This window comes from Pristiophorus japonicus, chromosome 17, assembly GCF_044704955.1.
Source record: "Pristiophorus japonicus isolate sPriJap1 chromosome 17, sPriJap1.hap1, whole genome shotgun sequence".
NCBI lineage: Eukaryota > Metazoa > Chordata > Chondrichthyes > Pristiophoridae > Pristiophorus > Pristiophorus japonicus.
Genome location: NC_091993.1, coordinates 112,344,408 through 112,362,165, shown reverse-complemented (window position 1 = coordinate 112,362,165; position 17,758 = coordinate 112,344,408). Strand labels below are relative to the sequence as shown.

Genomic DNA, 17,758 nt, shown 5'->3' with positions numbered 1-17,758 from the left:
GTGCAGGGGGAAGAAGAGGATCCCCATTGCTCCAGAGCTAGGAGGCATTAACCCATCACCACATTGGAAGGGCCAGGTGCAGACTGGCCAGCATCCTCCTGGGAGGGTACATCCTCATATATATGGAGGTGCCTGACACCTCCCCTGCAATCTCCCTCCATGCATTATATACTACCTGTCTGCCAGGTCTCCCCACGTCCATCAGTGTCTCCGGTTCCATATCAGTGAACCTGTTGGCTCTCCTTGTACCTCTTACACCAGCCATCCTTCCAACCTCCTTCCCCCCTCAGGGCCTTGCTGCAAACCCTGGCCTTTTTAGTAGCTGGCTCATTAGAAACCCTTACCTGCATGCTGAATTTCTCAGTGGTGATAATGCTCAAATTAAGACAGTCACACCACTGAAAAATCCATTTTGGAAGGGTTCATTAGCGCTGGAACCCATTTGTTCACTTTTGGAGCTGAATATGGGGTGGCCCAGCCATGAAGAAATGTCGGCGCTAATGGCCACGAAAAGGTGCGGAGAGCACCAGCTTTCCAGCGGGGCTGAATTTCGGGCCCATAGTGTCCTTAGCTAGTTTAACCAGTTTCAACTATTTGGAAATTAAAGTCTACAATTACTGTGCTCCTCCGCAGCAATGCTGATACCCCTAGACTCTTTCTGCATTATGGCAGTGATCCCAAAGTACCTCAGCCAAAGCAAAAAAGAAAGACTTGCATTTATATAGTGCCTTTCACGGCCTCTGACAGCCAGTGAAGTACTTTTTAAGATGTAGTTACTGTTGCAATGTAGTAAAACCACTTCTATGGTATATTCTGCCTGCTGCTCTATATATCTTAGCAGCTAGGATCTCTAGAGAACAGATTCTGTAGTGATAGTGTTTGAATTACTGCACAAAGATTTTTTTATTAATCTATACATTGGGAAAGCAACAATGGAAACTCCTTGTCTTCTCCTTCAAATGCTGAGAGAAGAGAGGATGACAAATGATACCTATAGAATCATACCCCAGCAAGGAGCCAACACCATCAAGATTGGAGAGTAGATGACAAAGCTTGATGAAGAAAGAAAACGAGTGTATTACCATCAATATACAGTGTAAGAAATTGCTCAGATGCACTGGAGTTTCAGAGATCAGGGCTACAAGCTTTGCTTTCCTCACCAAGTGTGTCTAATGCCCTCCTAGCCTTAAGGCATTCACTGCATGTGAGGACCTGTTCCACAGATGATAAGTGTCTCGTCCAAGTGACCATTATTCATGTGTGAACCTTGACAGTGAGTGTTGCAGGCTAATTGACTGTGAGGGACAGTACAGGCAGGCTTTATCCCATCCTCCCCGAGGTTCATACAGTACACTTCCAGCAGAGTTTGGTGGATGGTGATCAGGAGCAAGAACGCTACCAGAATTCAAACAATTAAAAGGCAAAATTAAGACTGATATCAGGAGGTTCTTCACGTAAGGAGTGATCAACACATGGAATGGATTTCCAGATACAGTGGTAGAGATGAAAATCTTACAAATCATTTAAGAGCCAATTGGATGCTTTAATGGTAGGACTCATACCTAGACTGAGATCAACTAACGCAGCACAGAGCGATGAGTGAACCTGGATCTTTCCTAATCATTGACCAATTTGCTGAACCAATACAAAATGGATATTACAGCAATTGAAATACCACCACCTCGAAGCTCCCCTCCAAGTCACACACCATCCTCACTTGGAAATATATCGCCGTTCCTTCATTGTCACTGGGTCAAAATCTGGAACTCCCTCCCTAACAGCGCTGTGGGAGCACCTTCACCACACGGACTGCAGCGGTTCAAGAAGGCGGCTCACCACCACCTTCTCAAGGGCAATTAGGGATGGGCAATAAATTCCAGCGATGCCCACATCCTGGGAACAAATAAAAAAAGAAAGGATGCAGACGAGAGCAACCAGAATAACTGAGGGGATGAAGGATTGGATTATGGGGAGCGATTATGTAAATTGGGTAGGTTCTCACTGGAAAAGCAAAGGTTGAGATGTGATATGATTGCTGTTTTTAGGATTCTAAAGGGACTAGATAACGTAGACCATGACAAGCTATTTTACCTTGTCCAGGACAGTAGAACCAGAGGATACGGCCTGTACTTGAAGGGGTGAGGAGTGGGTAAAATTCAAAACGAATCTGCAGAAACAAAATTTCAATGAGCGAGTGGCCAATCTATGCAACGGACATCCTAGGGATCAGTGGATGCAGTTAGTATTAAGTCGCTTAAATGCAAATTAGATAGATTCCTTTTAGAAAATGACATTTTGGGACATAGTATATGGATAATTGGAGACATGGTAAGTGTAGCAAGTTTGGGAGGAAAAAGGTGACTATGGATTAATAGTTCCCAATGCTTTCCTCTACTGGGGGTTTTTCTCATGCCATTTCAAGGTCTGCTGTAGATTAATTGTTAGAGCTTGATTACTATGATTAGTCGGCAACTCCATTATTATTGTATCGGGTGACTACGAACTAAATGAACCTTGGTCTTTTTTCGTCCAGTAGTTCCTAACCAATTGGAGAGCCCCTTTTGCCCACATTGCTTCTAGGGTTTGCTTATTGTTTTATGATGAAATAATGCTGGCACAGGAAAGCGATTTTTAAAAAGTGGAATAATTAGCTGGAAAATATGAGAATTCAAATTTCTGCTTCAGTGTTTTTCTGTATTACTGGATGAACTTGGTGTATCTTTGTACTATACTAAACCAGCCTGCAATCACCCAAAACCGTGGGGCACATTCTAATCTGATGTCTTGGTGTTATTCAAACAATATTTTACAAAGAGGTCACAGTTTTGTTCAAACATTATCAAGAAAGCAACATTAACATGTGTTTTGGTTAGTTGGTGAGCAGCAATATGGAAACAAAGTCCAACTCAAGTTTCCTGCTCTGATTACTTACCATGCTGCAAGGATGAGTGCTGAACCCAAGTGACCTAAGTTGATTTAGATGGGAACAGAAATGGTGGACTGTGCTCATTCAGGCATGCATCCTGTGCATGTACATACCAGAATTTTCCATGTCCTATCATTGCCTCATTTTTGCTAAGAGGATCATTGTTTCACAATGTCCATGCACAAGGCCAATTTGTTTGTGCTTACCATTAGTTCCTGCTTTTGTGGTATAGGAAAATGTTCTGTGTATGGCTGGAGCTACATTTTATTTTTAAATACCATAAGTGTACCTAATTCTTGATGGCCTAATATTCGAGTGCCCTGGTTCTTCTCAGTCTAGTGATGGAATATGCATCTCAGTTCTTTCTCCTAAACTGCAGAGTTGAGAAAACATCATTATTTCTCAACAAGTAAAAGTATATGACACATATACAGTATTGCATGTATACATAAAGCTTGTGCATTCTCTTTAATATATTAATTTCCACAAGCATTGGCTTTCTTTTGTTAATTGAGAATGAATATTACTTTTGTCCAATTTTGCATTCCACGGGCTTCATGAAAATAAGAGGGGGGGGCGATGAGGTGTGGAAGGGGATCCAGTAACGTAACCCTAAAAATCACATCTTTTTTTCAAATTAAATTTTCTTTCAGTGACCCTTTGGTACCTTTGTTTGCCATTTCTCATGTGCAAGTCTAGGAAGTGAGGCTATTTGACTCATTACAATCAAATCCGATCTCATCCAACATCCACACGCATTTAATGTAGGGGCCGGCTTTTATGCTCCACTCGAGCCTCCTCCTGTCTTTCCTCAGCTAACTCTATCAGCATAACCCTGCATTCCCTTCTCTCGCATATGCTTGTCTAGCCTCCCTTAAATGCATCTATAACTATTCGCTTCAACCACTCCCTGTGGTAGCTAGTTCCACATTCTCGCCACTTTCTGGGTAAAGATGTTTCTTCTGAATTCCCTATTTGATTTCTTGGTGACTATCTTTATATTGAAGAAAGACTTGGATTTAGATAGCACCTTTCATGTCCACTGGACGTCTCAAGGCGCTTTACAGCTAATGAAGTACTTTTGGAATATAGTCACTGTTGTACTGCAGGAATATTGATGGCCTCTAAGTTTTGCTGTTCCCTACAAATGGAAACACTGTGTCTGCTCTATCAAAACCTTTCATGATTTTTAAAAAACCTCTATTAGGTCACCCCCTCAGCCTTCTCTTTTCAAGAGCAAAGAGACCCAGCCTGTTCATCCTCTCCTCAGAGGTATACCCTCGCCTTTCTGGTATCATCCTTTGCAATCTGCCTGACCCTGTCGGAGCATAAATCCCAATCCCAATATAAAACCCCCATCCTCCTCTTCCTGGGTCGACAGTCCCACAAACGAGCCAAAGGAAGGGGGAAAACTTGAATGAATCGCTACATGTTTGGATATATAAGAGTTCCACTCCTCTGTGACGTAAGAGGGGGAGAGCGCCGCCTTTTCCCGGGGCGCGGCTCGGATTGGTCGGCGCGGCTGTCAAGCAGCAGCGCGCGGCGCGCCCGGGGGCGTGCGCGGCTGCTGATTGGTGGGCGATGATGTCATTCAGGGCGCTGGGTGGGCGGGGTCGGATTGGAAGCGCTGCTGGAATGCGGCGGAGGAGGAGGCTCGTCTTGCGATATTTGCAAATGGGAGCCGATTGAAAAGCTGGGGCCTGTTGCAGCCGCTGCTGCGGTTAATGAGTGACCGGCCGCCATCAGGTAAGACTGGAAGCGAATAAAAAGGTGGGGCGGGAGAAAGAGTGAGGTGTCTGCCCCCCTCCCACGGCAAGGAGAGATAAACCCCTAAAAAAGGCAAGAGGCAGACAGAGAGAGAGACAGGAGTCGTCCGCTCAGCCGGCTCAATCCTGCAGCTGACAGGGTAAAGCGGGGCTAGCATTCCTCTCCAATGTCACCACATCTCACCAGGCAGCCAGAGGGGCAACTTTGCAAAGTGTTTGAGGACTGTTGAGAAAATGTTTTCAGAGATTCTTTAAATTTGAGCCCTTTTTGAGAGGCACGAGCAGAACTGATAGCTACATTTGGAGCTATGAGTTGATTTTTTTTTTTGGCCCAGTCTCCTCAGTAGAGAATTATAAAGTGTTTTTTAAATCAAAATTTTTGTCGCTACGCAAATTTGTTTAAAAAAAAAAATTCTTATTTTTGCATTGGAGTGGGCGAAGTATAACCTGGGAAAAATGCTGGCCGCCGTTGCATCAGTCATTTCCTCAGCCACAAGAGAGTGATCCGGCTGGTTTTAAAACCAAATGCAAACCTGTCCCAAGTTCTCTTTCCTCAAAGATGTTTTTTTTTGAAGTTTTAAAGTATCTCCTCTTCTCTTCACAGAAGCCAACTTGTATCCATTTCTCACGTCAGGACCGACGCCGAGACCTCCGGCAGAGCCGCTCGCCCTGACTGTTTCCGTTATTAAAATTGGAACAATTTTTTTTGCCACGTGTTGAAGAGGTGCCACATTTCCTCCATGAATCTGGTCCTGTGGAATGGCATTGAATCCTAACGGATATTGCAGTTCTGCCAGTTCCACCTAGAAGCTGAAAAGGATCTTATAACCTAAATCTTACAGTTGAGTTTGCAACAAAAAAAAACTACATAGAGCTAGCTTGCCTTTTTTTTGGGGGGGGGGGGGGAAACGACAGACATTTATAAACTTTTAATGTTTGAAACGGATCAAGAGGAAAGAAACCGAGGAGGCACATTATGGTATCCCGAAGATTGTGAATACGCAATGTCTAACTCCACAGAACAGAAAGAGGTTGGCCTGCTTTACCATGCCAATGGAAATGTCTATCCCATTGATGCCAGCTCTGATGAATTTAACATTTCTATAACTCCTAGTTCCTCCAAGGAGCTGGTGGAGACAGAGAGCTCAGACTATTTAACGGAGGAGAAAGAAGAGGGTGGAAGGGTGGAGGCTGTCGTGAGAGACTCCCGTGCCAATGCCAAGGGTTTGAGGGAGGAAGATGCCCTTCTGGAGAATGGCAGTCAGAGTATCGACAGTGATGATATCAGCAGCGACCCAAGTCGGGGTCCCGATTCCCTTAAAGAGACCTCTTTCTCTATCGGACTGCAGGTTGTGTTCCCATTCCTGCTGGCAGGCTTTGGGACAGTGGCAGCTGGAATGGTCTTGGATATTGTACAGGTAAATGTGTGTTTCTTTGTTTTTGAGCGGGTCTGTACACTTGCCACCAGTACCACCAAACAATTTCTCTAAACCGGTAATTGCAGGTAGGGGACCCAGGTCTCCTCCCCCACCCCCCTCCCCCCCCCCCCCCCCCCCCCCAGCCGGTTCTGAACCAGCCACGAGGAGGTGGGTGAAAGCACCAGAATGTCCTCTCATTTTCCTCACTGCCCTCTCCCTGAGGGGGAAGTAAAGGTATTCTGCTTAGAACCTCTTAGCAACAGCTTGTCAGCAGACACATACCCTACCACATTACATTTGGAGCACTGCGGTGCCCACTTAATTTTTGCCCCCTCGAAGAAAATGTTGTCATTTCCGCTTTTAAAATTTGCTTTCTGTTTCCCATCCAATTGCTGAATAGCTTTGAAACTGATTCTCTTTAAAATGGAAATAAGTAGCGTCTACATAGCGTGCATAAAAATGGCTCCAAATTTACTTGTGCAATGTATAAACCACTTGAAGAGAAGAAGAAGCTGCCTCGTGTGACATGTCCTTGCATTAATCCACCCAGAACTGTTTAGTGTAATCTTTGTGTATGTGTAATATTCAGTGATTTCCAGCATTTTCTGTTTTTATTTCAGAATCTGCAGTATTTTGCTTTTGTATTGGTCTGAAATATTATGTTTCTTCCCTTTTTTTGTGGGGAAGAAGCAATTCAGTGCCTAGTTTCTACATCTTTCTCATGGGACAAATGATTTGTTATAGCTTTCAGTTCAGTGCCTTCTACAAAACCTTGATATTTGCTTTGTAATATTTGTTTGACATATAACTGAACCACTTAATTCTAGCCCTAAGTAATGATCAGTAGCATTAGATCCACTCTCGTGGAGGAATTTACAGGAAATTTCACTTTACGTTCCTCTCCTCTCCCTGTTAATTTTTTTACATGTGATTTTGAATTAATTAGTGTTGGCATGAATATTTTCGAAGCTGGCAGGCTGTTGGTGTTTTAGAATATTGGCTCGGCCGTGTTGTTTAAAACTTTGTTCTCCTTTCGAATCGTATTCAGTATGTTCCTCCTTGCAATATGGGGAAAAAAAATCTTGTCTGAACATGGAGTTTTGGCAGTCCGTCATAAGCAGACTGCCTGGTGGGGGAAATCACTTCAACAGCAGTCTGCAAAACCACTGGGCATAATTTAGTAGTGGCACTTGCACCGTGATGCGTGCGTTACCTCGGTGTCCTAACTCTACAACTGAAGGGATTCTCACCTTGGATTAGCAACAGCACCGACTACTTGTCGAGAATTGCCCTCCTGTGTCCTCCAGTTTGTGTTGGTTGGATGTGAAACAACTTGGAAAATGTCAGAATGCTAGATTAAAAAGAGAAGAAAGACGTGCATTTATATAGTGTCTTTCACGACCATCGGATGTCTCAAAGTGCTTTACAGCCAATGAAGTACTTTTGAAGTGTAGTTCACTGTTGTAATGTGGGAAACGTGGCAGCCAACCTGCGCACAGCAAGCTCCCACAAACAGCAATGTGATAATGACCAGATAATCGTTTTTTTTTGTGAAGTTGATTTGAGGGACAAATATTGGCCAGGACACCAGGGATAACTTCCCCGCTCTTGTTCGAAATAGTGTCATGGGATCTTTTGCGTCCACCTGACAGGGCAGATGGGGCCTCAGTTTAACATCTCATCAAAAGACAGCATCTAGCCTCTGAGTCAGAAGGCTGTTTGGTTCAAGTTTTTTTTAGTTTTTTTATTCAATTCGTTGCCAATCTTTCCAATTCTTTGTCAGATCACAAACGCCAGAGGTCACCTTGCACACATCAAGGATCACCCTGCGCCAATGCTCTTAGCCAAAAGGCCTAGAGCCCAAGCACCGTTCCTGGAAGTACTGCAATGCCAGGTTCGTGCCATGGAGGTGGATGGGTCAGGCCCCCCACTTGTTTGGTTCAAGTTGCACTCCAGGGAATTGAGCACACAAATCTAGGCTTCAGTGCAGTACTGAGGGAGCCTCCGCTGCACTGTCGGAGGTACTATCTTTCAGATGAGATGTCTGCCCTCTCGAGTGGGCGTAAACGATCCCATGGCACTATTTCGAAGAAGAGCAGGGGAGTTATCCATGGTTTCTGGCCAATCAGCATCACTCTTTAAAAAAGCAGATTATCTGGTCATTATCACACTGCTGTTTGTGGGAGCTTGCTGTGCGCAAGTTGGCTGCTGCACATAGCACATTACAACAGTGAGTACACTCCAAAAGTTTTGCATTGGCTGTAAAGCACTTTGGAATGTCCTAAAGGTTGTGAAAGGCGCTATAGAAATGCAAGTCTTTCTTTTATTATGGGCAACATGCTGGAATATGAAGGGGCCAGAAAATGCTGGGAAGTCGCGCCATAATAATGACGCATTAACGCCATGGGTATTATTTATTTGTTTAAACAATCCATCAATTCTCAGCACAAATGTAGTGTGATGTTTATGGTGAGCTTATAAGTCCAATAAATAGCGTTCACCGCCAAGCCCGCCATTGTAGCGATTCAAAGCCCCGAGGTGGTTTCACTGCAACTGGTGAGAAAATGCTCACAGTGTGAATTAGGAGGTGCTTCCATCATATGGTAAAGCTGCTAGAGTTTGGAATTCTACCTTTTTTATATTGCCAGTTACTAGCTACAGATTCCACCCCCCCACCTTCCCCCTCCCCAACGCCCAGATCCACCACCAGAGTCTGTTCACACTATCCATTCCAGCAACGTGGGAAGCGACTACCTGTGCAAAACATTGGTTTGGCTGCAGTTAGAATGCTATGTCTAGTTTTGAGCGCCCTAACTTGTTAGGGTGTTAAGGACACACGGCACCTATAGAAGAGGGACCAACAATGAAACTGGAGAAATTAAGAGATCGGAAAGAGGTGTTCAAAATTATCAGGGGTTTCAATGACGTAAGCCAGGAGACCTATTTCCACTGGTTGATGGGTCGATAGGTAGCCGACCGAAATTTAGGATGGTCGCCACAAGAACGAAGTTAAAGTTAGGAGAATTTTTTTATTTCACACAGCAAGTTGTTGGGATATTGAGTAATGGCACCAGGACAGTATAAGCAGAATCTTCAATAGAAAATAAAGATTTGCATGCCTTTCGTGACCACCAGACATCCCAAAGCACTTTACAGCCAATGAAGTACTTTTCTGAAGTGTAGTCACTGTTGTAATGTGGGAAACGCGGCAGTCAATTTGCACACAGCAAGCTCCCACAAACAGCAATGTGATAATGACCAGGTAATCTGTTTTTGTTATGTTGATTGAGGGATAAATATTGGCCAGGACACCGGGAATAACTCCCCTGCTCTTCTTCGAAATAGTGCCATGGGATCTTTTACATCCACCTGAGAGAGCAAGCGGGGCCTTGGTTTAATGTCTCATCCGAAAGGCAGTACCTCCAACAGTGCAGCACTCCCTCAGCACTGCACTGGAGTGTCAGCCTAGATTTATATGCTCAAGTTTCTGGAATGGGACTTGAACCCACAACCTTCTGACTCAAAGGCGAGAGTGCTACCCACTGAGCCACAGCTGACACTGACACGGCAACCCTCTGTGTTACAGGAAAATGTTAAAAATTCCACATCACTGACATTGCTCAGGTTGAGCATAAATGATAGCAAAAAACATAAATATTCAAAAACATAAATGTTCAAATATCTCCTAATGAGGTATAGCCTTAAGTAAACCCCTGCCCCACTATAACCATCCAATAAGTACTTTTCCCATTACATCCAGAAAATAAAGCATATTCCTTCTTTAAGTTAGAATGAACAAAATTATATAACAATGACCATGTTTTCAAGCCCCAAGCGAGTTGGGTTGTTCAAATGCAAATTTTATTTGCTTGCAATTCTATCGTGTTTCTCTGTCAAAGGTAATTAATCGCTGAATAGACCTGTCATCGCATGTACATAAGGACATAAGAAATAGGAACAGGAATAGGCCACACGGCCCCTCAAGCCCGCTCCGCCATTCAATAAGATCATGGCTGATCTGATCTCAACTCCACTTTCCTGCCCGCTCCCCATAACAGAGTCAGCATGGTTTTATGAAAGGGAAATAATGTTTGACAAATTTGCTGGAGTTCTTTGAGGATGTAAAGGGCAGGGTGGATAAGGGGGAACCAGTGGATGTGGTGTATTTGGATTTTCAGGTATTTGATAAGGTGCCACATAAAAGGTTACTGCACAAGCTAAAAGTTCACGGGGTTGGGGGTAATATATTAGCATGGATAGAGGATTGGCTAACTAACAGAAAACAGAGAGTTGGGATAAATCGATCATTTTCCAGTTGGCAAACAGTGACTATTGGGCTGCCGCAGGGATCGGTGCTGGGGCCTCAACTATTTACAATCTATATTAATGACTTAGATGAAGGGACCGAGTGTAAGGTAGCCAAGTTTGCTGATGATACAAAGATGGGTGGGAAAGGAAATTGTGAGGAGAACACACAAAATCTGCAAAGGGGTATAGACCGACTAAGTGAGTGGGCAAATATTTAGCAGATGGAGTACAATGTGGGAAAATGTGAGGTTATCCACTTTGGCAGAAAAAATAGAAAAGCAAATTATAATTTAAATGGAGAAAAGTTGCAAAGTGCTGCAGTACAGAGGGACTTGGGGGTCCTTGTGCATGAAACACAAAAAGATGGTATGCAGATACAGCAAGTAATCAGGAAGGCAAATGGAATGTTGGCCTTTATTGCAAGGGGGAGAGAGTATATAAGCAGAGAAGTCCTGCTACAGTTAGACAGGGTATGGGCAAGGCCACACCTAGAGTACTGTGTACAGTTTTGGTCTCCGTATTTAAGGAAGGATATACTTGCATTGGAGGCTGTTCAGAGAAGGTTCACTAGGTTGATTCCGGAGATGAGGGGGTTGACTTATGAAGATAGGTTGAGAGGGTTGGGCCTATACTCATTGGAGTTTAGAAGAATGAGAGGTGATCTTATCGAAACATACAAGATAATGAGGGGGCTCGACAAGGTGGATGCAGAGAGGATATTTCCACTCGTAGGGGAAACTAAAACTAGGGGACATAGAATAAGGGGCTGCCCATTTAAAAATGAGATGAGGAATTTCTTCAAATCTATGGAATTCTCTGCTTAAGAGCTGTGGAGGCTGGGTCATTGAACATACTTAAGGCAGAGATAGATAGATTTTTGAGCGATAAGGAAATAGAGTTATGGGGAGCGGGCAGGGAAGTGGAGCTGAGTCCATGATCAGATCAGCCATGATCTTGAATGACGGAACAGGCTCGAGGGGCCAAATGGCCGACTCCTGCTCATGTTCTTATAACCCTTGACTCTCCTGTAGTTCAAAAATCAGTTTATTTCCACCTTAAATATATTCAATGACCCAGCCTCCACAGTTATCTGGGGTAGAGAATTTCAAAGATTCACGACCCTTTGAGAGAAGAAATTCCTTCTCGTCTCCATCTTAAATGGGCGACCCCTTATTCTGAAACTATGCCCCCTAGTTCTAGATTCCCCCACGAGGGGAAACATCCTCTCAACTTCTACCCTGTCAAGCCCCTTAGAATCTTGTATGTTTCAATAAGATCATCTCTCATTCATCTAAACTCCAATGCCCAACCTGCTCAACCTTTTTGGTAGGCTTTTGGTCTGTCTTGATTGTGCATGTAACAAGGTTGGACTGTAGTTTGTTTTTAAATCCGGATTTATCAGTCTGCAGTAGTAAACAGCAATTCATTCAGAGAGTAGAAAATTGCAAGAGAGGCTTGCATTTATATAGCACCCTTCACAACCACCGGATGTCCCAAAGCGTTTTCCAGCCAATGAAGGACTTTTGAAATGTAGTCACTGTTGGAATGTGGGAAACGCGGCAGCCAAATTGCGCACAGCAAGCTCCCACAAACAGCAATGTGAAGATGACCAGATAACCTGTTTTTGTTATGTTGATTGAGGGATAGGGCTGTTCCTCTTCGTAATAGTGCCAATGGTATATTTTATGTCCACCTGACAGAGCAGACGAGGCCTCGGTTTAACGTCTCATCTGAAAGACGGCACCTCCGACAGTGCAGCGTTCCCTCAGTACTGGCACTGGAGTGTCAGCCTAGATTTTTTTTATGTGCTGGAGTGGGTCTTGAACCCACAACCTTCGGACTCCGTAGCGAGTGTGCTACCCACTGTGCTACAGCTGACACTTAGTCAGGCTGTCATCTGTCTTTTCAGATACCAGGCCTCCTGCAGCCACACATCCTCCAGAAACCTCACCACTTCAGTCACATCGCTTTGTTTGGTCCAGTTCTTCCTCTTGTTCTTGTTGAGACAAATCAAGTGAATTCCACAGCCTCATAACTCTCGGTGCTCTCTGTTCTAAATCTCTCATGTAATCTTCTATCAATGGCTCCTCATTCTAAACCCCCTGTCGACGGCTGGAAACGGTCTGCTTCTATCTACCCTGTCCCACCCTTTCATATAATTTGAAACACTTCTCTCATATCGTCCCATAATCTGCGACGTTCCAACGCAAAAAAAAGTACTTTTGAAGAGTAGTCACTGTTGTAATGATTTGTGGCCATTGGTCAGTCCATTAAATGTCAGTTGTTTGTTCAGATCTGTTCTGGAGCATATCAGGAAAGAAAGAATTTAGACAAGTATGGTGCCTTGTTGCAACCTTAGGACGTCCCACAGCACTTCAGTCAACGATTAGTTTTCGTGCGAGTTTACTGTTATTATGTAGGCAAATCCAGCAGACAATTTGCAAGGTCCCTCGGGCATCAAGTTAGAAGCAAAATCATTTTTTTTAGTGGTGTTGCTTGAGGGAGGAATGAATGTTGGACAGAAGGCTAAGGGAGCTCCATATTCTTTGAATAATAAAAAAGTAAGACTTGCATTTATGTAGCGCCTTTCATGACCACCGGTCGTCCCAATGCGCTTTACAGCCAATGAAGTACTTTTGGAGTGCAGTCACTGTCGTAATGTAGGAAACGCTGCAGCCAATTTGTGCACAGCAAGCTCCCACAAACAGCAATGTGATAATGACCAGATAATCTGTTTTTTAGTGATGTTGATTGAGGGATAAATATTGGCCAGGACACTGGGCATAACTCCCCTGCTGCTTCTTCAAAATAATACCATGGGATCTTTTACATCCACCTGAGAGAGCAGACGGGGCCTCGGTTTAACGTCTCCACCGAAAGACAGCACCTCTGACACTGCAGCACTCCCTCAGCACTGCACTGGAGTGTCAGCCTAGATTATTGTGCTCCAGTCTCGAGGGACTTTAATCCACAACCGTCTGACTCAGGCGAAGGTTCTACCTACTGAGCTACAGCTGACACAGGTTTGCGACATTTTCTGTTTTTGTTTAAGATTTTGAGCATCTGCAGTTTTTTTTAATGCAACACTTGCACAGAGGTAGTCTCAGACTGTGATATGTGTTAGTATCAGCACATTGTGCCACTCCGCAAAGAAGCAAAGGTTTGACCCCAGTTGCTGATTCCACTCAAAACAGAACTGTCCCCAATCAAAATGAACATTTACAAACAAATTACTTCCTTTGGTCTCCCCTTCCGCCTGCAACCTACGGCCTTTTACAGCTCGAGCTTGGCACCACTTCTCCACTGACATCGCACGTCCCTCCTCCTCCTCTGCAGCGCTGGGGAGGCCCTGCACTGTGGACCTTGGCTCTGCATCTCAATAAACGGCACAACTATTTGTGGAAACAGAATTCAAGCCACATGCTCCTGCGTTCGATCACCAGCTTCTAAAACGATGCCAAGACTAAAAGCGCAGGCCTCAAAATATTAAGTAAAGCACTTGTCGTTTTTAATGTCGATTGGGCAGGTCTGAATATCTTTTGTGTCCAATGAGTAATGTTTCAGCTCACCCAAAATTATTTACTTTGTAACAAAACCCTTTTCACTTCTGACTGAGCTGGTGTGAATGAGATCGGTTGTCCATAATTGAAATAACGTACAGTAGGACTGTGTGTGTGAAAATACGAGTCTCAAACTCTCAGCAATAGCCTCCCATGTGTGTCGTTCCCACTTGTGCCCACTACATCAGTTCAATCTATGTGCAGTTCAGATACTGAAATCAAAAGAAGACCGCACCAGGATGTGTCTAGTGTCTGCAGTGAAAACTGCAAGGCCTGTGATCTCTCTCTCTCTCGTCCATCACTCAACCCACACTATGTTCTACTCTGTAAACAATTGTAATGGAAAAGTGTGTGTCTAACTATTGGCCAGGACAATACTTGGACCATACTGCTCTGGGATCTTTTATGTCCACCTGAGCAAGCACAAGCAGCCTCCATTTAATGTCTCGTGTGAAGGCGGCACTTCCAACAGTGCAGCACTCCCTCAGCACTGCATTGAAATGTTAGCCTAGATTATATATATATATATCAAATCTGGAGTGGGACTCGAACCCGCGACCAGGAAACTGATGCTCAAGATGGCATTCCTGTGGATATCAGTGATCAAAATAAAAGCACGCATTGCTGATGGATTTACAATCTCACAAAATCAACTTGTTGCGGTTCAGAAGGGTGTGAGTGCCTTGATTGAAATACCAGTTCCTAGCAGCACAATGCCCTACAGAACTGCGATATCATAGAATCCTAGAAGTTTACAGCACGGAAGGAGGCCATTTCGGCCCATCATATCCGTGCCGGCCGACAAAGAGCTACCCAGCCTAATCTCACTTACCAGCTCTTGGTCCGTAGCCCTGTGGGTTACGGCACTTCAAGTGCATATCCGGGTACTTTTTAAATGTGGTGAGGGTTTCTGTCTCCACCACCCTCTCGGTGAAAACATTCCCACTCAAATCCCCTCTAAATCTCCTACCAATTACTTTAAATCTATGCCCCCTGGTTATTGACCCAACTGCTAAGGGAAATAGGAGATTCAGTCGTAACTTTCAAAAGGGAATTGGATATATACTTGAAAAGGAAAACTTTGCAGGGCTATGGGGAAAGAGCAGGGGAGTGGGACTAATCGGATCGCACGTGCAAAGAGCTGGTACAGGCACCATGGGCCGAGCGACCGCCTCCTGCACTGTGTGATTCTGTGTGCAGCAGAATTTAACTTCATAAACTCTAAACATGTACAGAGACTCTAAACATGTATAGATAGTAAATAAAAGTTTTGATCGCAAGTGCCGGGAGCTGGAGTTGCTGTAACCATGGTGTTAAACATGCCTGTCTATTCTCTGTCTCCTTGTCACCACAAAGCATTTTCAGATTCTGTTTCCAGAGAGTCTTTAAGATTTCTGGCCAGTTGTCATAACAAGGAAGCTTATTATGACACTGATGTACTGCTCCATTTACAGTAATTATAGTATTTTTGCTCTCTGCCTTCATCTTCTCCCTCTCTCTTTCCTCCTCCACCCCTCAGTTATCTACATAATGACACCACATTGTTGGGACGGACTCTGATTTGTTGTTTTAAAAATAAATGGAAAATTATATCCCTGAGCTGTAGAAATCGGCCCATCTAGTGCAAATAATTTGCTCAAATGAGGTTTTACGGAGTTCTGTTTGAGATTCCTACTCCGATTCTGTCATTGGGTTTAGTTGCTTTGCTGTTTCTAATCTAGTGCGAGGTTCCTGATTCATTGCCACACATTTTTGCCCCTCCCAGGAGATCACATGGCTTCGGTTGGGGTGGAGTGTAGAATGTTTCAGTATAAGTGGTGTCGCAGTTGGGCTGGGTGCACTTTACCTTTTCCGCTGTTGTTCATAGGTTTATATGTAACCTTCAGGGCTGCTGACCGAGGGCCGTGCGGCTCTTTGTCAGCCGGCGTGGACACGATGGGCCGAAATGGCATCCTTCTGCCATGTAGATTTCTGTGTTTCTAAATCGCTCCCCTCACTACCCCCTCCAGTGACCGGCTTATAACCAATAATATTGCACTCCAGTATTGTACACTTCAAGTTGCTTTCTCCGACACAAGTCTGGAAGGGAAAAATCTATGCTTGTTGTTCTTGCTGGATGTTTTCAACAATTTTGAGTGGACTTGGCACAGAGGTTTTAACCCGCCCAGCTGTTGTGCTTTATGACGTACCAGTGGAGACATTCCGCTCGAATTCATGCTGGGTTTGTAATATGATGCCCTTGCTTCAGTGTTGGAGGTGAGCCTGTCCCCAATTATAAAGGTTTTCTGATTATCTTCACCCACTTTGTTTTATTGCAGTCAAGGTTGATCCCGTTCACCTGCAGATTTTTTTCCTTAAAGTGGTAACAGGGTTAGATGAATTATTCTCTCCTTTCTCTCCTCTGCCCCACAAAAAAGCAAAACCTGTTTTTTTTTCATACACAAGATGCCCTTTTACTGAACTATAGAAGTTGAAAGCACAAAGGCTGGCCATCCAGCCCGTCATGTCCATGTCAATTTATTGTATGAGTGATTGAGACCATAATTCCTCTTGTAGTGAATTTGCCACAGGCCTTGCGGTTTTCACGGCAGACAGTCGATATCCTGGTGCAGTCTTCTTTCGATTTTCAATATCTGAACTGCACATATATCGAAGAGGTGTAGTATGTGCACAGTGGAAATGACACACTTTCGAGGCCAATGCTGAGAGTTTATGACTCTGGTAATGTCACACACACAGCCCTATTGTATGTTATTTAAATTATGTTTGTGGACAACCGATCTCATTTCCCACATTACAACAGTGGCTACACTCCCAAAAGTTCTTCATGGGCTGTAAAGCGTTTTGAGATGTCCTATGGTCGTGAAAGGCTCTATATAAATGCAAGTCTGTCTTTGCCTCTTTTCATTCACACCAGCTCAGTCAGAAGTGAAAAGGGTTTTGTTACAAAGTAAATAATTTTGGGTGAGCCGAAACATTACTCATTGGGCAGGTCTGCATATCTTGTGTGTCCAATCAATGTTAAAAACGACAAGTACTTTACTTAATATTTTGAGGCCTGCGCTTTTAGTCTTGGCTTCATTTTAGAAGCTGGTGATCGAACGCAGAATTCTGTTTCCACAAATAGTTGTGCTGTTTATTGAGATGCAGAGCCAAGGTCCACCGTGCAGGGCCTCCCCAGCGCTGCAGAGGAGGAGGGACGTGCGATGTCAGTGGAGAAGTGGTGCCAAGCTCGAGCTGTAAACGGCCGTAGGTTGCAGGCGGTAGGGGAGACCATTTGTTTGTAAATATTCATTTTGATTGGGGACAGTTCTGTTTTGAGTGGAATCAGCAACTGGGGTCAAACCTTTGCTTCGTTGCGGAGTGGCACAATGTGCTGATACTAACGCATATCACAGTCTGACACTACCTCTGTGCAAGTGCTGCACAATAAAAAAACTGCAGATGCTCAAAATCTTAAACAAAAACAGAAAATGTCGCAAACCTGTGTCAGCCGCGGTTGAGTAGGTAGCACACTTGCTTCTGAGTCAGACAGTTGTGGGCTTAAGCCCCACTCCAGGAACTTGAGCACAATAATCTAGGCTGACACTCCAGTGCAGTACTGAGAGTGTGCTGCAGTGTCAGAAGTGCTGTCTTTAGGATAAGATGTTAAACCGAGGCCCTGTCTACACTCTCGGGTGGATGTAAAAGATCCCATGGCACTATTTTGAAGAAGAGCAGGGGAGTTATCCCCGGTGTCCTGGCCAATATTTATCCCTCAATCAACATCACTGAATAACA

General features: G+C 44.2%; 1 protein-coding gene across 1 annotated transcript in view; it reads left to right on the top strand.

Moving 5' to 3' along the window:
* The first annotated feature begins 4,539 nt into the window (after positions 1-4,539).
* The window catches only part of LOC139227932 (solute carrier family 41 member 1-like), a 71,840-nt gene continuing 58,621 nt past the window's right edge, over positions 4,540-17,758 (top strand). The window contains exons 1-2 of the mRNA XM_070859086.1: positions 4,540-4,672; positions 5,297-6,110. Of these exons, the coding sequence (XP_070715187.1) occupies positions 5,625-6,110 (486 nt within the window). The 5' untranslated portion in view covers positions 4,540-4,672; positions 5,297-5,624. The remainder of the gene's footprint in view (positions 4,673-5,296; positions 6,111-17,758) is intronic.